Source organism: Bolinopsis microptera, chromosome 7 (genome assembly GCF_026151205.1).
Source record: "Bolinopsis microptera isolate Bmic1 chromosome 7, MBARI_Bmic_1.0, whole genome shotgun sequence".
Lineage (NCBI taxonomy): Eukaryota > Metazoa > Ctenophora > Tentaculata > Lobata > Bolinopsidae > Bolinopsis > Bolinopsis microptera.
Genome location: NC_087078.1, coordinates 19,783,462 through 19,811,287, shown reverse-complemented (window position 1 = coordinate 19,811,287; position 27,826 = coordinate 19,783,462). Strand labels below are relative to the sequence as shown.

General features: G+C 37.7%; 1 protein-coding gene across 1 annotated transcript; it reads right to left on the bottom strand.

Annotated features, from left to right (window-relative positions):
* Window positions 1–767: 767 nt before the first annotated feature.
* Window positions 768–27,760, bottom strand: LOC134818123 (early growth response protein 1-like). The gene is made up of 9 exons (XM_063827553.1): window positions 27,745–27,760; window positions 9,508–9,565; window positions 5,641–5,710; window positions 5,274–5,355; window positions 3,470–3,582; window positions 2,827–3,270; window positions 2,215–2,416; window positions 1,715–1,824; window positions 768–992 (listed from the first exon to the last, which is right to left on the bottom strand). Exons 2-9 carry the CDS (start codon window positions 9,561–9,563, stop codon window positions 855–857), a joined length of 1,215 nt encoding a protein of 404 aa, XP_063683623.1. The 5' UTR covers window positions 9,564–9,565; window positions 27,745–27,760; the 3' UTR covers window positions 768–854.
* Between the last annotated feature and the right edge of the window lie 66 nt (window positions 27,761–27,826).

Genomic DNA, 27,826 nt, shown 5'->3' with positions numbered 1-27,826 from the left:
CTTATTTTTTATCAACTATATAAATTCGTCAAGGTTAAATCCTCTAGCTCTCTAGTGTATGAAGTTGAAAACTTGTGGGGAAGTGTATAATGATATAAACTTAAAAATTATACTGAAATTAATTGTTCGTGATGTCGACTGTAGCAGTAGTGCGGCAGTGCGCACTAGCGATTTGCATTATCAACCAACGTGACGTTATCCTCAATTATTCCTCAAATATTTAATATCTATAAATTAATTTTAATTAGCCAATATTTAATAGAAATGTCCACAGCGAACGTCAGGATTCGCTCCATAAAAATGGAAATGCAGATAAATGCTCTTAATTCTAATAATTTTATTCGCAATAAACTTTAACTGGAAAGGAACATTCCAAAATGTAATAACTCGATAAAAAAGGCCGTCTCTCGAGCTACCGCTAAAAAAAATCATTTGAAAGCAGATCCATCTTTCAATATATCTAAAGTAGTTACTAGCAGTATCGATAGTCAATATTTGTTGATACACGTACACTCTACTTATTTACAGTTAACGTCATTGTATTGAGGTAATCCACAAACACTTGTAGACATTTTAAAAGGTTATACTTTCTTCTTAAACTCAATCCAAATATTCTAATGAGATGATCCAATAATTTATCAATCGACCTTTGATTCGCATCACAGCGCTTATTAACAAGGTAAGGAGTCTTGTAATTGTCATATTTCCTCTTTACCTACTGGGTCCTTTAAGATCTAATAGTTCCTTTCTTTAATCTTTGGTCCGAGATCTTCTTATAGTTATATCACCGAAGTCTGAATTGCATTGGATGAATGGTGAGGCTGTTTAGCAGTCTGTTGAGTATTACCTCCTCCTCAGGCTTGTGAAGTCTCCGTCTTAGTAAGCACTAAGGTCCGACTCTGACAAATCTTTAGATGGGAATGCAGGTGGTGTTTCAACAGGAATCTTTTGCAGCAAAATTCACAGATATAGTTCTTCTCGCCCGTATGTATCTGGCGGAAAGTTTTAATGAAGATTGTGGTTAAGAGGTATGAGTAAGTAATTTTGGAAATATTTCAATATCATTTGTTTTTAACGAAGTTGGAAACATTTGACCGAACTGAAAAAATTTGAAAAACAGATCTGCCTGATATCATCTTTCAGTTAAATTGTTAACCACACTTGTGTTTTCATGCTTTCTAAATTCATATATGATAATTCGACAATTCTTCTTTTTATAGTCGATGTGGTTCTTTCAATTGAATATAAAATGATTTTCCGGTCGAATTTTAAAACTTTACTGCGATACAGAACGTAAAATTTGTTTAAATATTTGCTATTCCATTCATCAAAGAATTACATTGGTCAAATAAAAACATTTTCATCACGGATTTCGCAGAGGGTTGATGTCAGACTCACTCAATCATAACTCGTGTAATGCTTCATTCCAAATTCATATAAGTCAATCGTTAGCCTGTTTCAATTTGCTTCAGATTAACATTGCAGGATATCTTTGGTACGGCCGTGAAAAGCTAGCCGCTAACAGCTGAAAATTGCAATAGAAGCCTCGGTTCTTTTGCGGTAGTCTAAACGCGATAACTATTTAGCACTATCTAGCGTGTTTAGACACAAAAGATTCGAAGCCTCTAAAAACAAAAAAAGCCTCGAAATCGAGGCCAGCTTTTCGCGGCAGTACTATATTAGTATTCAGAAAGTTATTTTAGTAAACACGTACCTTCATATGGAGGTAAAGAGAAGATGCCACCAGAACTTTGTTACAAACTGGACAATGTTTCATCTTGTGTTGTCGTCCCGATCCGGTTTGTACTTGACTCAGCAGGTTATCTGGGAATATCCAGCTTTAAATACAAATCAATAGGATCACTTATTGGTTCAATTAGATGATTGAATTTAAGTTAATCAATTGATTAACTTGTATCGAAGGCTGGATTCAGTCTGCGCTTTACCTAGTAATAACTTAATCAGTTTTGTATTTTCTAAAGCTATTTGCAGCTTATCTGGTGTCTAATCCGAAGGTGAATTTCAGAATTGCTTAATCAAATTTCGTTATCAAAGAAATCGATTTTTTAATTCCAAAGCCAGCTCACGGCCGACTACGTCTGGCAAATGACAAGAAGTGTATTCCGTTAAAATGGACCATGATCGAATTGCAGCAATTAAAACTATCTAGCTATCCAGGGATTTGAGACGGATTGAGTGATGAGTCTGACTTACTCGGCCAGTTGTTGCAGATACTGCTGGGTAGGGGAAATGTCGCGTTGTTAGCCGTAAAAGCGTTGACGACGTCTTGGAGTCTACCACCCAGCAGTTGAGGATCAAAAAGTCCGGAATCCTTGTCTTCTTTTTGGCCACGATCCGGAGATTTGAATTGCAGGTTAGGGAAGAAGGGTAGAGATCCTGAGCGACCCAGCGGGAACTGAAGAAGGTGGGGATCAGTTGAGTAGTACTCAAGAAATTGTGTGCATATGAAATGAAATGAAATGAAATGAAATGAGGTATTTATATCCCGCTCATATGATTAACCAACAACACAAGGAAGGTGGTTAACCATGTCAGAGCGGCTGACTGTGAGTGATGTGAGCAAATGTGTAAAAATGAACAAGATTATAACGTAATATTAATATAAGACCAAGACAAAATTAAACATCTTTTATTTTAAACCACACTAAATCAAAAAGAATCAGAGACCATACAATACATGTAGGTAAAATAAAGGTTAGTACAGTGACATAGAAAGGTAGAGAACTTAGACATAAAATATAAATAAAAAGATTTCAAAACTGATTTCAAGTTCAACTTTTAACAATCGTGGAACGAAACACTCACGCTGTACGGGTGGGTTAGAATGGTGGGATTAAAACGGTTGCTGGTAGGTAGAATGGGGGTAGAAAGTGATCTCAAAGGAGTTGAGGTTGGGAGCAGAGGTGTGGGAGTAGGTAGTATTGGTGTGGAGGTAGGCATCTGCAGCGGACTTGAATTCGGCAGGAGGAGATTCGGGGTGGGCACTATCAGTGTGCTTGGTTTACTTGTAGCTGCAGCAAATAGAGCTTCACTGTTTGGCAAAAGCTGGGACAACACGTCTCTATTAGGGAATATGTGAGAAAGAGGGTGGCTGGCAAAAGTGTCAGCGAGAGGATCCTTAGTGGTGGAGGGTGGGCTGGTTACGGAGGTAGGAGGAGATGTTTGAGAGGACTCCAACAGGGAAGAGGCTGAGAAAAAGTTTGTGGTGGACGTTGGTGATTGAGATTCGTTCTTAGTTCCGTTCATCGTCTGAGGAGTTATCGGTCATGGTTAATTTATCGTAAAAATCGTGAGCGTGCACAAGTGAATTCCGTAGAACCACAATGAATTGCAATAGATAATTGACGGAGAATGCAATTTTTTAAGGAAATCTCAAACAAAAGAAATGGAAAAACAGCTCAAAACAAAAACAGCAAAAAAAAAGCAAAAAGATAAATAAGCAACTAACCTCAGATTTGGTTGGACTATTATTTTGGGTACCAGGCTCTGAGGATTCCTTCTCAGGAGACTTCTTTGGAGAATCTTGGGTTTGCCCTTCCTCTGACATTGCAACGGTCTCTTCTGGGTGGAATTTACTGTTACGTATTGTCCTAAATAGACTTGACGAATTACACCGTCTAAAATATAATATTGTTGACTGGCTAACTTTATTAAAAATCAGTCACGGCGTCTTTCAACAATGAAGATTGATTCGAAACTATAGCTTAAGAATACGGTCTAATTTAAATTGCAGGTAGTAAAATTGAATGAATGAAGCAGGGAAGTGACTCTTTTGTGTGAAATCATTTTCAAAAAGATCGATACTGCTACCACGTGAACCAGCGATCATGCAGCTCGATTTAAATCAGTACTAAGAGATGAAGATTTGAGTAAGCCTCGAGCATGATCACTTCATCTGGTAAGCAAGACAATCGACACACGTTTTAACACGGCCCACATCTCACCGCTCTTTGACAGCGTTCAAATGCACATCATTTTGCAGGAGATCGTGATGAATTATGGGTGACCACTCTGAATAGCTTACCACTGGCTAGTTATGTCAGCGATTTAAAACACCACAAGTGAACATTGTGGCATTTTGTAAGTTTATTATTAAACAAAGTTCGGCTGCACGATTTAAAGCACAGCCTTTGTCATCTTACTTGCTAGATACTTAACGTATTTGATCGGTAAATCTGCGAGCATTTAAACTTTTTTGAGAGATCAATGAAATATTCAAATGATTCGTTTAAATCGAGATCGATATGCTTCTGATAGCTAAATTTGTTCCATTCGAGTTATCAATCATTCTTAACATATGAAGATTGGACACGTGCTTGATATAAGGCGGGGGTGGCATTTCCGAGGGTAATCTTCATTCAAAGGGGACCTGAGATACTCCGAAATATTTCTCTTGAAAGGTCTCAAATGGAGAATTTACTCCGGCTAGGCTCAATGGCTAATTGATCAGATAATTATGGGTCGGGCAATGTCAGCCGATCGACTTCATTCTGTATATTATTCGTAATAATTGTCAAAAGTTGGTGAATTTAAAACAAATTCGGCATGGTGAAACTTAAACTGGTTTAATTGTATTAAATCATTGTTTTATAGTGCTACCGAGTTCTCGTGAAATGTCGCAGAAATTCTCACTTGTCACTGAATTTAACCATTTTCCGCAATACAACTTGAATTTATAATTTGACATCAATCAATAACTATCACATAACGACGGAGTTAAAAATCATTAGAACTCAAATTTAACCACTCATCAGTTGTCGCTAAATTCCGGACATTTAATTCATTTCAGATATGTAAGCTCTTAAGCTCTTAAGCTCTTAAGTCTTAGCCCTTAAAGTACTGATAAAAGCTTTTTTTCTTCGATCAAGATCAGAAAACTTGAGCTGCGCGCGCATTTTTATGCTGCGCGCGCGCTTCAATCTGGCAAGCTGAGCGCTGAAACGCATATTTGTACAATACCATTTTACAAGTTATAAGCTAAAAGTGCAGCAATGCTCTCAAAATGCTCTCAAATTCGATTCTAGCGGTCTATATATGAGAGCTATGCAAGAAAAAGTTCCAATTATTTATTCATTCTTATTAACATAAACTCAAATTAAAGAAAAATGTTAAACGGCGTCCGAAGTCTTGAAAGTTTAACCCTCCCATTAGTTTTGGTCTTACTTATCACCTATTTCTCACGTCCTTACAAAAAAGGCTGCAACGTTAAGTACATAAATAAAATCAAAGACGATGAAAAAACCAAAACAAACCTTCAAGGATGAGCTCCTTGTCTGCGAAACTGACTGCTTTACACACGTTCAAGAGTTGGGTTAGACAATCGCTAGGCTGAACCTGGGACAAAAGAGTATAGCGAGAAGTAGCAACTAGACTTTAAGTAGTTCGGTTTAATAGACACGTTGCTTTCAAGTGTGACTTATCTGTCTGCAAAACCAATAGCCAGCCGAATGAGCCCTAATTGGGTTCAAACTATGAACACGTAATGAACTGAAACTCCTTCAATAGCCAACAATAGGAGTCGATAGAAGTCATTGAATTTCCTTAAGTATCAAAGCCTTATACCTACAATTCACTCGTTAAATCTTCTTTTCCAAAGCCCTTGAAGGGCAAAAAACGAACCTTTTTAGAAGCTAGAAGCATTTGTTCCATCAACAGGGCTAGTGCGTTGTAACCATCGTGATGTAACTGACTGAAACGATTCTATAATAATCCGACTGAAACGAAGTGTAAATATCGGAACAACCGAATCTTCAAAGTATCCAGCCCAAGAATGTTTTCCCTGTTCCCAAGAAGCTATTTGAAGAATATCTGCCCAGCACAGTAATTCTATCGTAACCCCAAAATTTCCCTCCACAATATTTGTCAGACAAATTTTTCCATATCCAGAGTACTCAAAGGGAAACCATTTAACCCAATCAACCGCTAGCTGTCACACATGACGCACAATCCACCTCTAAATAGGGGTGAGAGTCGGGAGGGTAGGTGAACTTAACGCTCCATACCCCCTCGATATGCTATTTAATTGTAAGTAACAAGCGACTTCTAAATGTTCTATTAGTTCACCCAATTGACAGGTCATTAGATACGTTTGGCAAGACATTTGTCAAGATTGCCCTGCCTGTACTGCAGCTATAACAGTTTTACTTCGACTCTTTGAAGAAAAGCCGGGCCGAAACCGACGGCTTTGTATCCGCGACAATAGTAATTGCTCGCAAATTGCTTACCATTAATCGCCCTGTTGAAATTGTTACTTTGCATTTGTAAAACCTCCCTTTTAAGTGATAGAATAGTAGAATTAGTAGAGTTGATGTTCAAGAGAAAGCGTGACGCTACGTGTCGCCAAATGTACCTTACCCTCGCCGACTACATCGCTCAGTTAACAAAGTGGTTTACTAATGTAACCGTTCAAAGGGCCGTCAGGTGAATGGCAATTATTTGCCCGATAAGAGGGGAGCTAAAGGCCGTTAACTAGCCATGTGGAACGTTATTCTCTCCTCTCTGAATGGACACACTGACAATCGACAACACAATCAATAACACATGCCGGGTACTGACCACGATTACCAGGAAATATTACACATTGCCTGCTTACTGAAGAAGAGGCCTGTTCGTTACACCAGCCCAGTATTGCACGTTATTCAGGAGAAAAAGTTACGTTTTTCATTAGACCTCAATGATTCTGATTATTCTTACTCGGAAATAATACAGGTTACCTGGTGGCTAAGTAGGAGACCTGCATTCTGCAAGTTACAACTTACACAAGCTCAGTTGTTACAGATCTATTTTTTATAATGCACAAATAATGTCCAACACGATCAATGAACTTCAAAGTCCTCAAGTGTTTGGAAGTCTAGTAACTTGGGCGTGCTTGGACGAAGTGCCTGATTTTTGAACAATCGAAATTCAATACGATTTAATCCGGAAGTGAGCGTCCCGCCGCCAAAGGAATATGATTATTGATTTAAATTGTAGGAGTTTATAAGTTTACTATTTGCATATTTCATTAACTGAACTCAACTATCTATTAGTTAACAAGTTTATGGTTAATAATAACTTATACAATTCGTGACAATTCATTATCCAGCCGCATGCGCAGTAACCCCATTTGTAACTCGGGGAGGTTAGGAATTTTCTGGCAGTTTTCGTCCAGGTGACTAAATTCTGGTTGCCGGATTTCTGAATAGGATAGCCTTCAACTGTTGCTGAAATACAGGACACGGGAATTTATCTGCATTAAACGTAGTCTAATTATCAAAACGGTGCTTGATTTAAACTATGATCTAATTGTGGGCGTGGATTACAGTCACTTGAAAAATCCGCCTAATGAGCTCGGGGAAAAGCTACCTGTTCAAGATTTGGGTAGTTTTCTGTTAAATGTAATAAAATAATTAATGTTTTCAATCAGATCCTCCGAGTAAAGTAAATTAGATAAAGTAGTGCATATTTTGAAAATAAACCCCTTCACAATATGTGCATTTAAAATAAATCATTAAATTAACAGGCTTTGTGTCCATGGTAACGAGGGACTGGTAGTACTTGTACGTTACTGAGCATTAGCAGAGCCTTCCAACACCCATCTTCACTTCTTTTAAATTTTGTAATTTTATGAAAATTGGATTGCCTCGTTCGCTTTAATCCTATTAGCAGGTATTTTGCTACCTCTATTTGCATCTGTGAAGCGGCCCCGGCACGTGTGACCGTGTATCGCACCTTCCGTGTAAAACCGTTTTTAAAGTTTAAAAATTTCATTGTTGTAAGTAAATTAAATTTGTCGAAAAAATAGTGGAGAGAATGCTAGCAGGACAAAAGGACAGGTCAAAAAAGTAAAATTCAAACCATCTGTTCACTTTCTCCGCCAGCACGTTGTAACGCTAAAAAATACACCGCATTTCATATCTATTAGAGACGTGATAAAAACACGGGTTCTAAAATCAATAAGATCACATTGTCGGGGAGAAGAACGATGACGAGGGACTGTGAGGGTGAGCGGTACATTTAATTACGATTAAGTCCTGTAATCTATATGTATCACTCCCCTCTCTCTCTCTCTCTCTCTCTCTCTCTCTCTCTCTCTCTCTCTCTCTCTCTCTCTCTCTCTCTCTCTCTCTCTCTCTCTCTCTCTCTCTCTCTCTCTCTCTCTCTCTCTCTCTCTCTCTCTCTCTCTCTCTCTCTCTCTCTCTCTCTCTCTCTCTCTCTCTCTCTCTCTCTCTCTCTCTCTCTCTCTCTCTCTCTCTCTCTCTCTCTCTCTCTCTCTCTCTCTCTCTCTCTCTCTCTCTCTCTCTCTCTCTCTCACTCTCTCTCTCTCTCTCACTCTACCCTCAAATCGGCAGCCGAACACACGTAGTAGCCTAACATTTGTCTATCGAGTTAAGTGCACTCAATTTAGCAGTACTACAATACGGATTGGTACAGTATTGCAGGTTGAGGGCCAGTGAGGGCGTTAGTCGCCACAAAGGCACCCCACAATCAGTGATTAAATTAGGCGTCCTACTATGTTCGGTTAGGGGGAAACAATACGGACGGGGACGTTATCATTTAACGTGTATAGTTCAAGTAACAGTAGTGGATAGTGAGTCAGGAAGAAGAAGTGGTCTGTGTGGCACCTGGTTTAGGTTTTAAGTGCGAGGCTGGTGGATGTGGTCGGGGGTATTGTTAGGGTCCCGGTGCTTCAATGGATGTTTCAGTCAGAGCATTTGTCGGAACGGTCATTGGTCTTATATTAAACCTGGATCAGTACGTTTAAGTCGAGTAAATGAAAGACAGTAAGATGGTAGATACTGTATTCCAGGGATGATTAATGCCGAGAGTTACAAATTTCAACCGTTCAAAATTGAACAGATGCGATTCACAATTTACACCAGGTCACGAGAATAAGAAAAAGACGCTGCACAAAATTCTATCCCGATAAGAAAACAATTCTTCCCTTCCCTCAAAATGTTCCCGTCCCTACCTTTACTTCAGTAAAATAACACTCAGCTACAAACAGAAAATCAAATCTACTTTCAACTACGGTACTTCAACTGAACGGCTCATTCAAAAAGTAGAGAATATTGGTAAGTATGATTTAATAAATCGTCTAAATTTAAAACGAGCGCTTCTGAAACAGGCAAAGTGTTAAAAAGCTGAGTGCTAGCTCGTGTAAGTTTCATTAGTGGCCGCGCAATACGACAGATAGAGACTTAGAGAGATAGCTTAACTTAAAATATTACGAGAGAGGGAGGGATTTAACTTAAAATATTAAGAGAGAGAGGGAGGGATTTAACTTAAAATATTAAGAGAGAGGGAGGGATTTAACTTAAAATATCAACCAATAAAGTTGTGAATCGAAGATTGAGTTTAAATCGGATTGATCATGAGAAAGTGTGTCGAAAATTTTCTCGGATGTTCAATTGAACCATATGTGCCGTAATTTTTGGATATTTGATAAATCTGCTGGAAATCTGAATGAGTTTTTGGAAAAATAACAAACATTAACAAAATTCTTACCTTATCATCAGTTTGTAGACAAACACTTTATTCTTCACTTCGTTTTCCAACATCATACCTACCATAAAACACATAAAATCAAATTCTCGTATTATAGAAAGTGTTTAAATAAAATTTAATTGAATTTAAGGAAGCGTACGTAAAGGTGGCTGTGCCCTAAATTAGATTGTATATCCATCCTGGGCCCTGGCTAGCGGTAAGGAAAACTAATCAGATTCAAATCGATTGATTTGCAAGTATATGAGATGGAAATTTCAAAACGTATCGGATTGGGAGGAAAGACAGAATGTCTCGACTGTGTGACTAATGTCCAACTGTTTGAGCACCTCTGAACTAATCAACTAACAGTTGTTGTAGCGCTAAAGAAACTCAATTGCACTGCTAAGTAAATTTGGGTGCACTACTTACGACTTTGTTCCAATTAATTGAGCGGAAAAGTCAGTTAATCAAATAAATGGTTTTTTGTTTGGAATTCGAGTGGCTTACGATGAAAAAATGAAGAACAAATTTATAGAACAAATCAGGTACACTTCATGGCTCATGCCGACAAAGATACCAAAAATACCGTTAAAAGTGATTATTATTTAATGAAGCTACAATGAGATTAAAACCAGTAATTATAAAACCGAGATTGACGGCTTTCAAACGACATGCATTTCGACACAAACAGCGGCTTAAATCGGTGCCTCAAAGTTTAAAGTTTATGAAAACTTTCAAAAAACTCAATATAACACAATAGCGTTGGATTGGATTCACGTCTGCGGAACAAAGGGGGATCAATCATTGATCGGTTGTGTTTAAAGCCGGTGTTTTCGTTTTCGTGACGTCACGTGTGACTTGTGACGTCACGTGATTGTGACCAGACGGCTGTTCGGCTCCGCTTTGTCTAGGATTTGAGTAGTCATGGTGACTGGTAAGTGGGTCTACACTAATAGTGGGGTCGAACGTTACTGCAACAATAAAACAGTCGATTGTTAGATCTAAATCAGTATAATTTATTGGGTAATTCCAAGTCACGTGAGCCAAACTCAGACTTCCTATTGGTCACACGTCACTCCATCACCCAGGTTTTATATTTAATAAGATTACTAATAAAGGGGAGAATTAGGGGTCGCATTATTACAACAATAGCTGTATTAATTTAGAAGTGCCCTCAAATAGTGGCGGTCCAGTCGCTGATCAGTGATCACAAAAGAAGGTCGAGGACTAGGACTGTAATTCTGAGGGGGAGATTCACCAAGGAAGCTGCTCCTTTATAATAATAACGGTCCCACACTTATGTGACTTAACGGGTACCAAGTAACTACCTACCTCCCAGGTAATTAAATAGCATCTTCCAGAATCAACCCGTGCCATGTGATAAGAGCGGCTGAAAGTCAATGAAAATTTGCCATACGTCAATTGTGGACCAATATATCAGGAACTTTGGGCCTTAGCGGAAACATTTCCACCCTATTAAGAGTTGTTAAGCAGCAAGTATAAGAAATGTTCATTTGGAACACAAACAACAGCTCCTTACCCGTGCATAGTCACTCAAAAATGCTAATCGACATTTTTCAAGAAGCGTTATCACGAGCTATAACGCGCACCTTCCCTAAAAATGACTCATCCAAAAAAACAATCACTTCATCCAGCATTCCTCATAAATGAATGGTAACTTTTTTCACAAATTAATTTATCGCGGCCGGCGGGTTTGTTTTACTCAGATCTAAAGCAAATGAGTGGCTAGGTACGTGACATCTGGTTGTCTTAACCATTACAGCCTCTACACCTTAACAATATTGGTACATCATCTTTCAATGAAAATATGTATGAGAAATTTTACTTTTGGTGGAATCTAGTGGGAAATGAAGAGCATTTGTTGTTGTTGTTGTTGTTATCTTGGTTGAGCAAGAGGTAGCAAAATGAGGATAGAACGAAGGCTGGAGAGTGCGAAGCAATGTTAAAAGACTTGAGATTGGCACAAAAACGGAAAGGAGACTGCGTACAAATTACAATAAAACTAAGCACAAATTCAGCACTATTTTCTTGCTGTAAAGTAGAAAAACCACGTGACTAACTCTCATCCAATCAAACTAGAATACTCAGGGCACGCGACCATACTTATCCGCTCACTGAGAAGGTCTCCCGAGTAAGAAACAAAGAAATAGGGCGTCAGAAGTCTAACCGAGCAGTATTGTTTAGAGTGAGCTGTAAACCCCTATCTGATGCGGGGTACTGCAAGCTAACTGACCCTTAACACACCACAGTTTGGTAATAAAGCCCCCTCCTTAGAGCACGTGACTCCTCATCTACTACTAGTCCAGGAGTTTAATGAAGTGTGGTTAGAAGAATACTTGTCAGCCCCTGCTTGTCGTGTTGTTAATTGAGCTTGTTAGGGGGTTGTTAGGGGTTGAGGTTTTTACTTTAATCTTGAAAACTTTTCCGGGGTTAACGTCATTTAGATGAGAGTGTAATTACAATTTGTAGTTTCTATTGTACATTTAATCTTACTCAACTACATTCCGTTAGGGGGAGTTTATAGAATTCAAAGTGGATTGGTTAACAATAGGCCGGCTATAAAGTAGTCAAAGTTGGACCGCATCAAGTGATGCTCCACCAGAGACAACTATCTTGTTAGCAGGGCCCCCAACGAGCCAATCAGGTTGGAGTACAGAGAGTAATCCACCGTAAGCGTCCACTCAGCAGCGAGGATTTAAGGTGACTAAGCAGTCTGTTCAGTAGAACAATACTTGCACAGTACCACAGGGTAACGGAAATGTGGTAAGAATGTGAACCAAGCTTGCAATAATTGGAAGAGATTGTCTACCTGGAGATTGCAACAAATGTGTTTAATAAAGCTCTTAGTTAATGATAGTTTAACTAAAAGCTGCATATTTGTGAGGAAGAGGAAATTTCACCTGATACTGATATCAGGGTTCCTGTAACAAGGAAAACGCTGAGTAAGAGACTCACTCTATCAGTGTATTATGATGAGGCTAACATTGTAATCGTTACGTCATCAAAACCTTACCATATCAATAGCGTGCAATTATTCTAGCAGGATCTAATGTAGGTTACGAATTGTAACGAGTTAAGACAAAACGTCTGGTCCACTAAAAGCTGACGATTTGTGGCAGATAATATATTCAGATAATATCTGAATATTTATGAATAGTTGTACTCAGTTGAAAAGATTCTGCAGTACCTTCAAGTGCAAAATAATTCAACGAATAAATTAGTCCGTGAGGGAGTCCGGGGCAACTGTTTTCAAACGTTAAATGTCCGATCAATCAAGAATGCAACCAATTGTTGCGAATCTAATTAAGTGTAGAACAAGGCACTTGAGTAATGGTGATTAGAGTAATTAAGTAACGGTACAGCTGTTGATAATCTACTTTATTAAGTAAAAAGTCACAGCATCGTACCATTGGGAGCAGGTCAGGTAAAATCAATTGGTTACAGATAAAATTGGATCACCTGTGTTGAGGTAAAACCGGCACTTCAATGTAACTTTTTGATGGCAAGGTCCCAAAATTCGGATCTTGAAACCCATGATTTTGATAAGACAGTCAGAAAAGAAAATTATTGTTATTCTACTTTCAGTGAAAAAAAGGATTATAAAGATCAAAGTAAAATGCTCACAACAACTCAGAGAATGCTCCCCACTCAGGATTCCACCGGGTGGAGTCCAGCCCTCCCTTATAAACACCCTCCCTTATAAACACCCTCCCTTATAAACACCCTCCCTTATAAACACCCTCCCTTATAAACACCCTCCCTTATAAACACCCTCACTCCCTCCTAGATCCTGGCCCCCTGGGTCTGCAATATCACGAGACATAGTCCGTACCACGCCCCACCAACTCCCCTCAATCAATCAGCACCACAAATATTGATTACTTCAATTATTTATTGTTTGGAAACTTGTATATCGTAAAAATAAATAAAATGTGATTTATGAAATACTATGATGGTAGGACTAGATTGCGTCTGAGAGCGAACAACAGCTGATCGGGCACTAGAGATGATGGTTGATTGTCGCGGCAGTTACCAACTATAAGTATTATTGATCAATACCGGGGCTCAGCGAGATTAAAAAGGCACGTGACCAATTTGCAAACTGTCTAAAAGCTAATCAGCAGTAATAAATAATCAACATTTTACTCATAACATAGGGTAAGTAGATTGAATTTGAAGGTGCCTTGTGTAAACAATTATTTCATTCGCAACTTTTATTCGTAATGCGAGGTTTAATTAACTACATTGCAGAAATGAAATCATGCACCTGTTAGGTTCAACATAACCTAACCAAATTTACGCCCAATCTCAAATTCAGACTAATAAAAATAATGTTGTAAAATAAAATTTTACAACGTTCGCGACATGCGACAATTAAACATGTCATTTAATAGTCTTGAAAGTAATCAAATCATGATTTTAAATGTTCTGTTTAGCAAAGCAGTCGATATTAATTTTTCCAAATTAATATTAACTGTTACATTCTCCAGACATTGATTAACTTTTAAGCAAGTAAACTTTAAAGAGTTAACTAAACATATTTAACAAACCGCAAAGGCAGCAGCCTCAACCAGCCACCAGGTCACATAATAGTAATCCTGAAGAGACTCACTCTATAACTGCATTATGATGAGGCTAACATTGTAATCGTTACGTCATCAAAACCTTACCATATCAATAGCGTACAATTATTCTAGCAGGATCTAATGTAAGTTACGAATTGTAACGAGTTAAGACAAAACGTCTGGTCCACTAAAAGCTGACGATTTGTGGCAGATAATATATTCAGATAATATCTGAATATATATGAATAGTTGTACTCAGTTGAAAAGATTCTGCAGTACCTTCAAGTGCAAAATAATTCAACGAATAAATTAGTCCGTGAGGGAGTCCGGGGCAACTGTTTTCAAACGTTAAATGTCCGATCAATCAAGAATGCAACCAATTGTTGCGAATCTAATTAAGTGTAGAACAAGGCACTTGAGTAATGGTGATTAGAGTAATTAAGTAACAGCTGTTGATAATCTACTTTATTTAGTGAAAAGTCACAGCATCGTACCATTGGGAGCAGGTTGGTAAAATCAATTGGTTACAGATAAAATCACCTGTGTTGAGGTAAAACCGGCACTTCAATGTAACGTTTTGATGGTAAGGTCCCAAAATTCGGATCTTGAAACCCATGATTTTGATAAGACAGTCAGAAAAGAAAATTATTATTATTCTACTTTCAGTGAAAAAAAGGATTATAAAGATCAAAGTAAAATGCTCACAACAACTCAGAGAATACTCCCCGCTCAGGATTCCACCGGGTGGAGTCAAGCCCTCCCTTATAAACACCCTCCCTTATAAACACCCTCCCTTATAAACGCCCTCCCTTATAAACGCCCTCCCTTATAAACACCCTCCCTTATAAACGCCCTCCCTTATAAACACCCTCCCTTATAAACACCCTCCCTTATAAACACCCTCCCTCATAAACACCCTCCCTCATAAACACCCTCCCTTATAAACACCCTCCCTTATAAACACCCTCCCTTATAAACACCGTCCCTTATAAACACCGTCCCTTATAAACACCCTCCCTCATAAACACCCTCACTCCCTCCTAGATCCTGGCCCCCTGGGTCTGCAATATCACGAGACATAGTCCGTACCACGCCCCACCAACTCCCCTCAATCAATCAGCACCACAAATATTGATTACTTCAATTAGTTATTTGACCAAAACCCATAATCATGGGTAGAGTGTACCGCTGCCAGTGTCTCTCTTTTCCAAACAAAAGGAAATGATATTAATTTGAGGAACAGTCCGCTAATGCAAATTGATACCGAGAATGAAATCGGTCGCTCGCTTTTTCAAATCAATAAGCTTTATTACAATTCGTAAGCCGTGATCGAATGGAAAAAGCGAGCGACCGATTTCATTCTCGGTATCAATTTGCATTAGCGGACTGTTCCTCAAATTAATATCATTTCCTTTTGTTTGGAAAAGAGAGACACTGGCAGCGGTACACTCTACCCATGATTATGGGTTTTGGTCAAATATCATCTCTTTTTGATTATAATGTCAGGATAATTTACACAGCTAGTCGAAACTTCATTAACAAGGAGGTAATTTCGACGATTTCGAAATTCTGCCTTTGAAAACGTTTCCTTGTGTTTAGTTAGGTATTTCTGTCGATAACCGACTGAATATGGCACTTTTTACTCATTCAAGTTGGCATTAAATTCATATTTAATGCCATTTAAATATCGTGGAAAGCAGAATATATTCGAAATCACGAATGAGCAAATTTCTCACCTTTCGCACGTGCAAACTTTGAGCGGACGTCGCGTGCGCATACAATATTGAATCACCGTAAATTTTTGCATAGTGGTATTTAATATATAGTTTGATAAGCATGCAAAGTTTCAGAAGATTTCAAAAAGAACTTGGATCACAACGGGACTCCAAAGTTGATAAAAATCGTGAAAATCAAAATTTTTAGCGATTTTAGCGATTTTAAATGAATTTGGGCGTGTCCCCACGTGTGCAACTTTTCGATTTTTAACTTTAAAACTAGCCTATAACACAATTTACACCTTTAAGAAGCAAAATTGAGCTCCACAACCCAAGGGATGGCCCAACACCAGAGAATACTAATTCACAACTTTTGTGTTTTTATAAAATTATTCTTCAAAAAAGCACTAACTTCAATAGCAAATATCTTTATGAAGGAGCAAGGTAGGAAACTATTCCGGTAGATTTTCGGAATGCTTGAACAATTATCTAAGATGAAAATGTCCTCAGATTTTGAATAAAATTACTCCTTAATAGTGTAAAATCGATTTAAAAAGTTGTTACTTTGTCAAAAGTCAAGTTTTAAAAACACTTAACTTGATGACGTCATCAAGTGATGATGATGACGTTAAATTATTTTTCAATACAATGTAAACTAAAGCTTAAACAATTATCTTTAAAACCTGTGGTTCGAAATGACTGTATCGTTTATACTTTTGAATCTACGGACACTTAAATGTAGGCTACAATTGACTGCAAAAAGCGTCTATACATACATATATATCTTCACGACAATCTGTTGTAAAACAGGGGTTCCAGAAAACCCACTTCCCGATACTCCTGAAACATGACATTTTTTTTACAGTCGATTTGGACAAGGTCTAGACGCCCTGCAAAGTTTCAGATCTCTAACTCAATTTTAACATGGTTTTTAAGGCACCTGAATATGGCGATTTTGGGTTTTTTACCTAATTTCGTATAACATGCTGGCGCGTATTTTGCGCAAATTTCTTAAAAACCTCCATACAACTATTTCTTATTCCTGTCATCTTCAACATTGAATTAGAATGTTTTGAACTTAAATGTACCTGCTGAACTACTTTCGATGAGTCTTAATGCCTGGAAAACAATAAAGGGGATATAATCGTATAGGGGGTAAATAGTGTTGTGAATATAAGGGCGACGGTAATGCTTGCCAGCATTGTGATTGTTTGGAAACTTGTATATCGTAAAAATAAATAAAATGTGATTTATGAAATACTATGATGGTAGGACTAGATTGCGTCTGAGAGCGAACAACAGCTGATCGGGCACTAGAGATGATGGTTGATTGTCGCGGCAGTTACCAACTATAAGTATTATTGATCAATACCAGGGCTCAGCGAGATTAAAAAGGCACGTGATCAATTTGCAAACTGTCTAAAAGCTAGTCAACAGTAATAAATAATCAACATTTTACTCATAACATAGGGTAAGTAGATTGAATTTGAAGGTGCCTTGTGTAAACAATTATTTCATTCGCAACTTTTATTCGTAATGTGAGGTTTAATCAACTACATTGCAGAAATGAAATCATGCACCTGTTAGGTTCAACATAACCTAACCAAATTTACGCCCAATCTCAAATTCAGACTAATAAAAATAAAATTTTACAACGTTCGCGACATGCGACAATTAAACATGTCATTTAATAGTCTTGAAAGTAATCAAATCATGATTTTAAATGTTCTGTTTAGCAAAGCAGTCGATATTAATTTTTCCAAATTAATATTAACTGTTACATTCTCCAGACATTGATTAACTTTTAAGCAAGTAAACTTTAGAGAGTTAACTAAACATATTTAACAAACCGCAAAGGCAGCAGCCTCAACCAGCCACCAGGTCACATAATAGTAATCCTGAAGGATATATGTTTTTGGGGTAGTTTTCCTCACTCGGGCTGACCAGCAGCTACTACCACAACCCGGATATGGACGTGCGAATTGTAACGTGATGGTAACGACCTTTGTAAAATAGTAAATCTGTTGTCCCGGCCGGGGTGCTTTGGTGAGCAATTCTGGTGTTTGTTTTAAAGGTGTGAGCTCTTGTAGAGACACAGTCGTACACTTATTAATGATAGTAGTACACTCATCTGTTCAGCACATGAGCACATTGAACTCCTTAGCATATAACAATGTGTAAATATTTCAATTATTTTCATATGATACATAGTATTATTATAAAGATATTTATATATAGATATATCGATATTAATTTAGAGGCCCGGACCCGAACAAAATTCAAAGCGGTATAACAAAACTGTGAAATATTAACACTCAACAGGCCCAATACCAGAAACAAGCCAGGGCCCAGGAGTTATCAGCTGTGATTATGTTGTTGATGTTTGAAATCAAAGCACTAATGCTCAGTAAAGAGTGAGGTCCCGGAACTAGATTAGTGGCCACGTGAAATGGTGTGGCTCCCTGGCTAACACTTATCCCTAACTGCACATTGCACCTCCCTGTGTGACATTTTCCATCTTTTATACTGCCGAGTGTACTTTACATTAAATCATGGTCCCTTAAATATTGTTAAATAAGAAGTATCAATACAATTTCCAGTAACGCATTTAAAAAATACTACAACGCATGGTTTAATTGGTTAACAGTAAGACATACACTGTATTCGATCTATGGGATTAGTGCATTTACGGATCTTTCGAAGATATTTTCACCATAGGAAATGTTCACGTGATAGCTAGCTTGATTTCCTTGATAGATTACTGTACAACACGTGTGGAACTCCTACATGGAATAAGAAATGTTATTGATGTATCAGAAACAATGATAACCCTACAAATAGGAGTGATGGCGGAATTGGACTCCATTATGATAAACGTTATATTAACGAGCTAACAAGTGAAACTAACGCTATTTTCTGATAGTTTCACTTGACACCTCATTAGCCATGCTCCTAGTCATATGCTAGATGGGTACTCTTGTAATTAATGTTATATTACAAATAATTTCAGATTCAACTCCTGGCATTCTCCTCTGTCGGTCAAAGGGTGCTAATTATTTACTCTTATATACGGTGCCATCATGTCATTTGAGGGTCAGACTTCTCCACTTGAAAGCTTTGGGGATAGGTAGCTGTACTCGTGATACTTTTAGGTATATGTCTACTTCTGACATTCTACTTATACGACCGATCAATGGAAATTTGATGACTAGATCGAGGGGGTCAGGGTGAAATTAAAGTCAGTTATCTGAACCCAATAGAAGTTAGGTACGCTTCTGGTCCAATGAAACATAGTTTTTGGAACTTCGGATAATTTTCAGTCTACCCCATTTATTAGTGATTCAATAATTCATTAAATAAGGCATATGATCTCAAAAGATAATGCGAAAAGGATTTAAATTGTAGAGTTATCAAGAATTTAGATTTTAGTTTATCTTGTCAGTACAATTGATCAGATGATCTTATGATAGTGTGATACAACACCCTGGTTGGACATACAATTCCCTTATTAAAGATATAGTGTCAACCCAACCTACTATGCTTCATATACCAGTCATCTGATTAGCTAAAGCATTCATCTCTTCAGCACTAATACAATTTGAATGGCCAAGCCCAATACAATACAATGTGAAACAATCTAAAAAATGCGAAAATGGACCTTTATTCCAAAAAATGAACACCATTATTACTTGCCTTTTTTGCCTATTTTTTTTATTGAACAAATTTACCTTTAAAAAAATCAAAAAAGAGATCAAAAAATGTTAGCGGTGGACCATGTTAAATGAAATACCACGGGACCATTTTGACTGCTACTATCTATGAGTTAACTGAGAAATTTACAGTTGGCTTAACTCTCAATAAGGATATAAGAATTAATTAATGTTCAGCCCACCTTTGTTGTGAGCCCTCATATTTCACCCCAATGGTTAACCATGAAGTTAACCATGAAGTTAACCATGAAATTAACCATGAAGTTAACCATGGATTTAACCATGGATTTAACCATGAAGTTAACCATGAAGTTAACTATGAAGTTAACCATGAAGTTAACTATGAAGTTAACCATGAAGTTAACCATGAAGTTAACCATGAAGTTAACCATGAAGTTAACCATGAAGTTAACCATGAAGTTAACCATGAAGTTAACCATGACCTTTATAATCAGTAAGTACTTGTTTTTATGAAAATGAAGCCCCAAGTACCCATTATTATCCTATTTCATGTACCAAATACAACCCCAAACACGTGTGCTTTGCAGCTGGGCATTTACCCAGGCTATAATGTTCATAAACATAGAGATTCGGTGAAATGACAGGCTGAGCACTGCCCAGTAATGTGGCATCACATTGATTATTATCATTCATTAAGATGGTCTGATACAGTGGCGTAATGTTGTCTGTTGGCGCCCCCCCCTGCTGAAAAAGCGCCCCCCTGTTGAGTGTTGGCGCCCCCTCCCCTTTTGGCGCCCCTCCCTAAAATTGAACAAATTAGATGATTTTAGATGATTTTAGAGGATATGGTGGTAAAATCTCTAAAAAAGTGTGTTTCTAGAGCAAAACGCGCAGTTTTGCTAGTACCGTAATTAAGTTTTTCCAAATTGTCCCACATTCAAACGACGATTTGGCGCCCCCTGAGATGGCACCCCTCCGCACAGCGGGGTCAGCGTGGCCCTTCGTAACGCCACTGGTCTGATATGATATTTTATTCAAGTGGTTTTCAGTTTAAGTTTTATTCTGTGAACGTATTGTAGATTTATATTTTATGGAAAAAAAAGTGTAATTTATAAACCGTCATATTGCAGGCTTCAGAACAAAACAAATAAGGTCCTCAAATTAACCATCATATTCATTTAAATTCAACCCCGAATTTATAGTAGGCTGTCATCCTATCAATGCCCCACACCACTAGTTGTTACCCCTTTAAAGCTATGATAATCCCGATACTGCCGTACTTAAATTATTGAACTATTAGCAACCAATTTATGCAGAGATAACAGCACCGAGAAACAAATTTTTAGCATAAGATGATGAACCTAGAATAAATGCACAGAGACAGTATCACTGCAATATTTAAAACAACAGAGGCGGCTCATGGGTATGGTGTGTTAGGCAAGGTTGGTTTTAGCCCACCTCAACTGAATCTGGGGGTAGGCCCCCAACCGCCAGCAGCCGATTTTGGCGTCCTTAAACAGCTCTAGATGCATTAAAACCGCACTATTCATATTACTAAAAGTGACTATTCTGTCAACTAGGTCATAACACACACGCTAATTCGGCTGACTGGTGAAATCTATTGACATCCAACAACGCATTGATCCACCATCATGCACGTTAAACAGAACATAATTGTTTATTTATAACACTAAAAGCCAAAAGGAAGTCTACGGTCGAAAAAACGAAATTTGAAAATTGTTCAGTGTATAAATGCAACGTACACACCAGAATAACAGAATAATGGACCTGGGCAGTATTTGGAACAGTGGGTGGAATTTTTGACCTCTCACGACTTTACCACAATATAACTTTACAATCAATTGACCAAATAAATTCATATTCGATCTATCCTCAATTCTATCAATTTCCATTCCGATAGTGCACAATTTATGTAGCTGTCAAACTCAGGAAATTGATAAAAACCAATTAAAATTACCTAACCCTAAAAAATACCTCAAAAAACAGGAGGTGATGATTTTGTCCCGACTTAAGCCCACGAAATTGATGGTTTCATATCGCAAAATACACGTAAAATCCGAGATTCGGGGTGTTTTCAAGACCCACCTATGAGTGCTCGATTCATATTTAAAATATGGCCTCTCTGCGATCATTATCAACTAATATAAGATGATGATGGATCTGAGGTAGAATAATAAAATTAATTTTAAGTCTTTTTTTCTCCGGATACAATTAATTGAGTGTATCTTGACACCCACACGAGCCACCCCTGTAAAACAACGTTTACCGACAAAAAGTGCACGAAATCTCGTTTGACTAAGTTAAGGAAACCATAAAAACAATGATAGCTTCAATTCCTCGAACTAGTACAGTGAACAAATATTTAAGGCAAAAGAGGTAGACTCTATGATAAATAAATGAAATATTAAAGCAAGTCAACTATGTTGACTATGGCAAAACCTTTGGTATTTTGATTCATCTCCATTTTAATAATCCAAAGAATGACTTACTTCAAATAGCTAGCTTTCTTAGCTTAATCACTCAGTGCAGTATTAATCGAATTATTAGCTTTTACAATAAATATGATAGAGCCTACATCAGAAATGTTCATTTTCGTATAAATGTTTGAATAATTTGTTTTTTCCGAGAAATTGACCCTTTAAATATTGTAAGTATTGTACCAAACATTTTGTTTGACTAAAATGATGTTAAAGTAACAAATATTTTAGAATTTGTAGTTGGAGGACTTCAACGCACCGCACAAAATATCATTTTTGCTTCACATCGTAGATCGTAAATCGTTTCTCTACAAAGCAATTAAGCAACGATCGTCATTAATTGACGATGTCAATTCATCGCAGCTCGGTAAGGCATTGTAGCGCATTTCGCCGATCTAGCGCTGTGAGAAGCCTCATTGAGTGCGCGGCGCGGCACAGTAACGCATCGCGCTACAACGATCGTCAATGTGAAGCAAAAATAATTTTCGCGGCGCGTCGAAGCAGTGAAGTCCTCCAAAGTCTTTTTGATCGTACGGCTTATGAATGCGCGGCGCTAATATTTTTACGTATTACAAAATTACTTTATAGTTTTGGCCCTGACATGTAAAAAATCAATTTAAAATAGTAAGTAAGCATAGTCACCGTTAAGCGTATTTTTTAATGCTGTTTATATGTTCTAAAACACAAAATATTTAACGGATGATACCAACGAAATTCGCGTCGGCGCGGTTCATCATTAATTTACAAACGTTCAATTAAAACATTTTTTGTTTTGTAAGGTTAAAATGCTTCATGGGCTGAGTTATTATATCAAAAATCTTTGTTAGCTGCCTGGTTTGCTAAAAGTAATGTAACGGCATCTAGATTGATGAACAATATTATAGCCTAGGTCTTTTATTTCCGCTATTTTTAATGTGTCTCCCTTACGTCGCTCCTACTAAATCGCTCGCCCAAATGTTAAGAAAATTCTTGTGAAAAGGCCCTTTAGGCATGAAAGTGATCTACGTAGGTGTATTTTTGGACGCTGATTCCGAATCACCCCCCATGACGTAAGGTTAAAATGATTCCCTGGAGAGTTATGGGCAAAAAACCGTTTTGGTCACGTGACAGGCTAGTAAAACGTGAATTCGATTATTTAGGGCTCGGGTTAGGGTTAGGGTTGTGGTTAAGATTATGGATAGCTTCGGGATTATGGTTAGGGTTAGGGTTGGGATAAGGGTTTATGTAAAACCGTTTTGTACGGCTGCAAAACCAAAAAAACCAAAGTCACGTGAAATTTTTGGGTGAGCGATTTAGTAAGAGCCCCCTTACGTAGCCAAGTTTCTGTCAGGAAACAGGCATTAATATTGGAGTCAGACAGTTGCTCAAATACTTGTGCAGTTTTATAACATAATGACCTCGTGTTAAACAGTCCGACATTTAGGTTGAGAAGCCTAGTATTTACATGTTTTTTGAGTACTCTGTTCTTTGTCGAAGACTCTCTTTCTCCAGCATTATTATGGGACAGTTTTCAGCACCTGAGTGATGGGTGTTACAAGATTCTCTAATAATAATAATAATAAATTAATGTTATTTTGATACAGCACCAAAAGGTTAAATAATTTAAATTTAACCCTTATGCTCAGCTGTAAATGATACCTAAATGACAGTAGAGATCGTGCATCTCGCCTTGGACTGGAATTAAAAACGGAAGTTTATAGCTACAAGTTAAATCCTGACTAAATAAGGCAGAAACACCTTTAACAAGAAGATATCCAAGAAAGGTTAGCAGGTTTTCTAACAAAACATATGAAAAATAGATGATGACCACAAGAAATCTATGTATGAGACTCCAAAATTATATAACTCCAAATATACAAACAATCTGAAAACTTCAATATACAATACAAAATTATTAAAAAAGCTTACTGCAGAACAGTAACTGATGTTACAGAAAATCCAATACAGTCATGTCAAATTATCTGGGCAACATACAAGTCTAGAGACGGTGAAATAAACAGAGTGGAAGAAGATGCTAAAATACTTGAGACAAAATACAAAGAATAAGGCAGCTTTCTCCTGGGTGCCAACCCAAAAAATGTTGGTGTCCCGGGATAGAGCCTCCTTTTCTGACCTACACTAAAATTTTGTTGGCAGACACAGTGAAACACGGAAAAGAATAATATCTCGAATGATGCCCGAAAATCCTGAAAAATTAGTAGCCTAAAATAATTTAATTTAAAGCGTAAAATTGACCTGCTATAGGATGAAGATTTAAAAAATCTTCTGATAATGTATTATTCACTCAGTACATATCAAAGGACTTTCTAAACAGATGAGCTTTTAGTTTTCCCTTAAAGTCATTGATGTTTACACATTTCCTGATTTCTTGAGGAAGGTTGTTCCATAATCTTGGAGCAGATGAAGAGAAGGCTCTTGGTGGACTGTTTATAGGGCAATGAAGAGACACATCTCTGCCACCACTGGGATTGTACTTGACAAGGTTTGACAGGTATGAAGGTGCTAGTCCATGGAGCAGTTTGAAAGTTAGCAGGAGTATTTTAAATTCAATACGTTCTTGTACCTTGAGCCAATGAAGTTCTTTTATGTAGGGCTCAACTTCTTCTCTCCTCTTTAGACCTTTAACTAAGCGACATGCTCTGTTTTGCAGAGATTGTAGCTGTTTCAAAACAGAATGATTAGTACCATAGTAAAGTGCATTGCAGTAGTCAAGCGAACTAATAACAAGAGATTGTACGATGATTTGCATTTGATCTTTAGAGAGGAATGGTTTCATCTTTGCAATATTCCGCATCTTGTGGCAGTTTGCAGCTTTAAGCTTCTTTATCTGAGGATTTAGAGTCAGAGAGGAATCCAATGTAAAGCCAAGGTTTTTGGTAACGTTAACAAGTCTTATACAGACAGAAGATTTTAGGAAGACACCACCAATTTCTAATTCTGACAATAAACGTTTTGAACCAAAAACTATAATTTCAGTTTTAGTTGGATTCAGAAGAAGGAAGTGATTCGTCATCCAGGTCTCGATTTCTCTAAAACAGGAGGGCAGGTCTTCGCTGAGGACTTGATATTCTGTAGCGGATGAAAATGACTTGTAGATCTGGTGATCATCAGCATAGCCATGGATCAGAAATTGCTTTGATTTTACAGAAGAGTAAATTGAGCGGATGTAGATATTGAACAACACAGGGCCAAGGACAGAGCCCTGTGGGACACCAAACTTTATTACAATTTCTTCAGATTCTAGGTCACCTATCTTGACTTTTTGACAACGACCACGGATGAAGCTGGTGAACCATTTCAAGGCTGTTCCCGCAATCCCAATCTCACACTTCAATATATTGATCAGTTTGATATGGTCAACTGTGTCGAATGCAGCACTCAGGTCTAAAAGCATTACAACTGTTGCTGTGTTTTCATTAGTGGCTATGAGGAGGTCATTGACTATGGTAATGAGGAGTGTTTCTGTGCTGTGATGCTTTTTGTAACCAGACTGGTGGTCGATGTTGAGATTATTCTTGGCTAGATGTTCATTGAGGCATTTTAATACAAAGCGCTCAATGAGTTTACCGATGAATGTAAGATTAGAGATGGGTCTATAATTCTTTAAGTTCTCAGTGTCTAGGGAATCTCCTTTGATTAGGGGAGTGAGATGTGCTAGTTTGATTCCCTCCATACTTCCAGTTGAAAGAGAAACGTTGATAATATCACAAAGGGTAGGGAGGATTAGCTCAAGGTGCTCTGACAAGAGTTCTTTAGGTAGTGGATCAATCGATGAGGTTTTGATGCCAGATTCTTTGATCAATTCTCTTACTTCAAAAATAGTAGCTTTTCTAAATTCAGATAATGCCTGGCCATTGAAGTTTGGAGAACTATTAGTCACAGTAGTGTTGGGAAATGATGTTCGGATTTTCTCAATTTTTTCAGTAAAATACTGGTTAAAGGCATTTACAGTTTCCTGAAGATTTTCTGAAGATGGTAAAGTGAGGTTCTTTTCTTTATCCAGGAAAGTGTCTACAAATTTGTAAAGGCTCTTTTGTGAGTGTTTGTATTTTTGGAAAGTATTAGAGAAAAACAGTTTTTTCTTTTTGAGAGTCAGCTCTGAACAGTGCTCTCGCAAATGAACAAAGATATCATGATCAATGTCAAGACTTGACTTTTTCCAGGCTTTCTCAGCCTTTCTTCTGTCGGCTCTTGCAACTTTGTATTCGCCATCAAACCAGGGAGCAGTGGGAATGTCTTTGATGGTTTTGGAATATTCTGGAGCATGTACATTTAGTATATGTTGACACCCATTGTTAAATTGAGTCACAACATCAGAGAAGCTCTTTTCTTCAAAAACCAACTCAGATAGAGCAACAGATAAATCACCTTTAAATTGTTCCTGATCTATGTCTCTGATCTTTCTAAAGCGTATGACTTTCTCACATTTGTCGATGTCAGGAGGCTTATGAAGCTGAAATATAATCGGATAGTGGTCACAGGATGGGAAGCTTTTGGCCATGTTTTGCATTACCTCAACAGAAGTTTGATCTACTACTTTGTGCGAAGAAATAACAGGATCAAGGATGTGACCTTTTTTATGTGTTGGTGAGTAGACAAGTTGATGAAGCCCAAAAGATGATAGTATGGTGCTCCACTCGCTCACATGGGCAGAGATTCTGTCTAGGTGCATATTAACATCTCCGCATAGCAAGAAATGCTTGTATTTTGAGAATGCATCCGCCAGGAAATCTTCAAAATCAGAGAGGAAATTTCCCAAGGACCCAGGTGGACGGTAGACACAGGAGCAGAAGACGACAGACCCATCAACGAGTTTCAGTTTTGCGTTAATTGCCTCAAATGATCCGTCATTGTTGGCAAAAACCTTGATTAGACGAACACATGATTTGTAGATTATGGCAACACCTCCACCTGATTTGTCTTTGCGATACACTTGGTAAAGTTTATAGCCATAGTTTTTTATTATTGCAGTGGTGTTGTTGTTCTCATCAGTTAGCCATGTTTCTGTAACAAAGAAAATAGATATGTTGTTATCTTCTAAAAAGTTCATAACATGGTCAACTTTGTTGTTTAGAGAGCGAACATTCCAGCTTGCACATTTCATACTAAGGCTCTTAACTCCAGTCTTGTTCTTCACCAGTTTTTTTGGGTGTAATATGAGATTGAATGCTTAAGCTTGTGCTGTTCAGAGATATAGGCTGGGCATGATCTATCTGTGGCTGAGTGTGTGTACTGTTTCTCTGTATGATTCATAACTGTATGATTCATAAGTGGAGTGTGAGCAGTTGGTGCATCTGTGACTTCTTCTGACGTCTTTGTAGGGACAAGCCCGGGTTATGTGTGATGCACTACAATACATACAAATAACATCAGTTTCCTTGCACTGAGATGAAATGTGTTATTAACAGTGATTTTGGACAAAGTTACAGCTGATGAGTTTGCAAGGGCTATTTTCCCATCCTTTCTATCTTTTTCTGAAGGGAAGGAGATAACAATTTTGCCTGTCTTTGGTTTAGGGGTCAAGAAGATCATGGGTATTGTACCAAGGGCTTTGCTAGCTAGCTTCCCTGCTTCCTCAAGATTAATATTACTAGCTTCTACATTGAGGACGATAACATGATTATCAGGAGCATTATTATGGATATTGTCAGAGGGAAGTTTTTGCACAGGAGTTTCCTTCTTGGTTAGTTCTATGAAGTTCTCAGTAGCAGTGGGGCTATCTATAGCAGATTCAGGAGACAACGCAGCACTGTAGCTCTTTGAAGATGAAAGAGGCTCGGGATCATACCTCAAATTATTTGTTATAATTATAGTAGTGTTGAAAGTATTAAAATTATATGTAACAAGTAAAAATTTTGGAGAAGTATAGA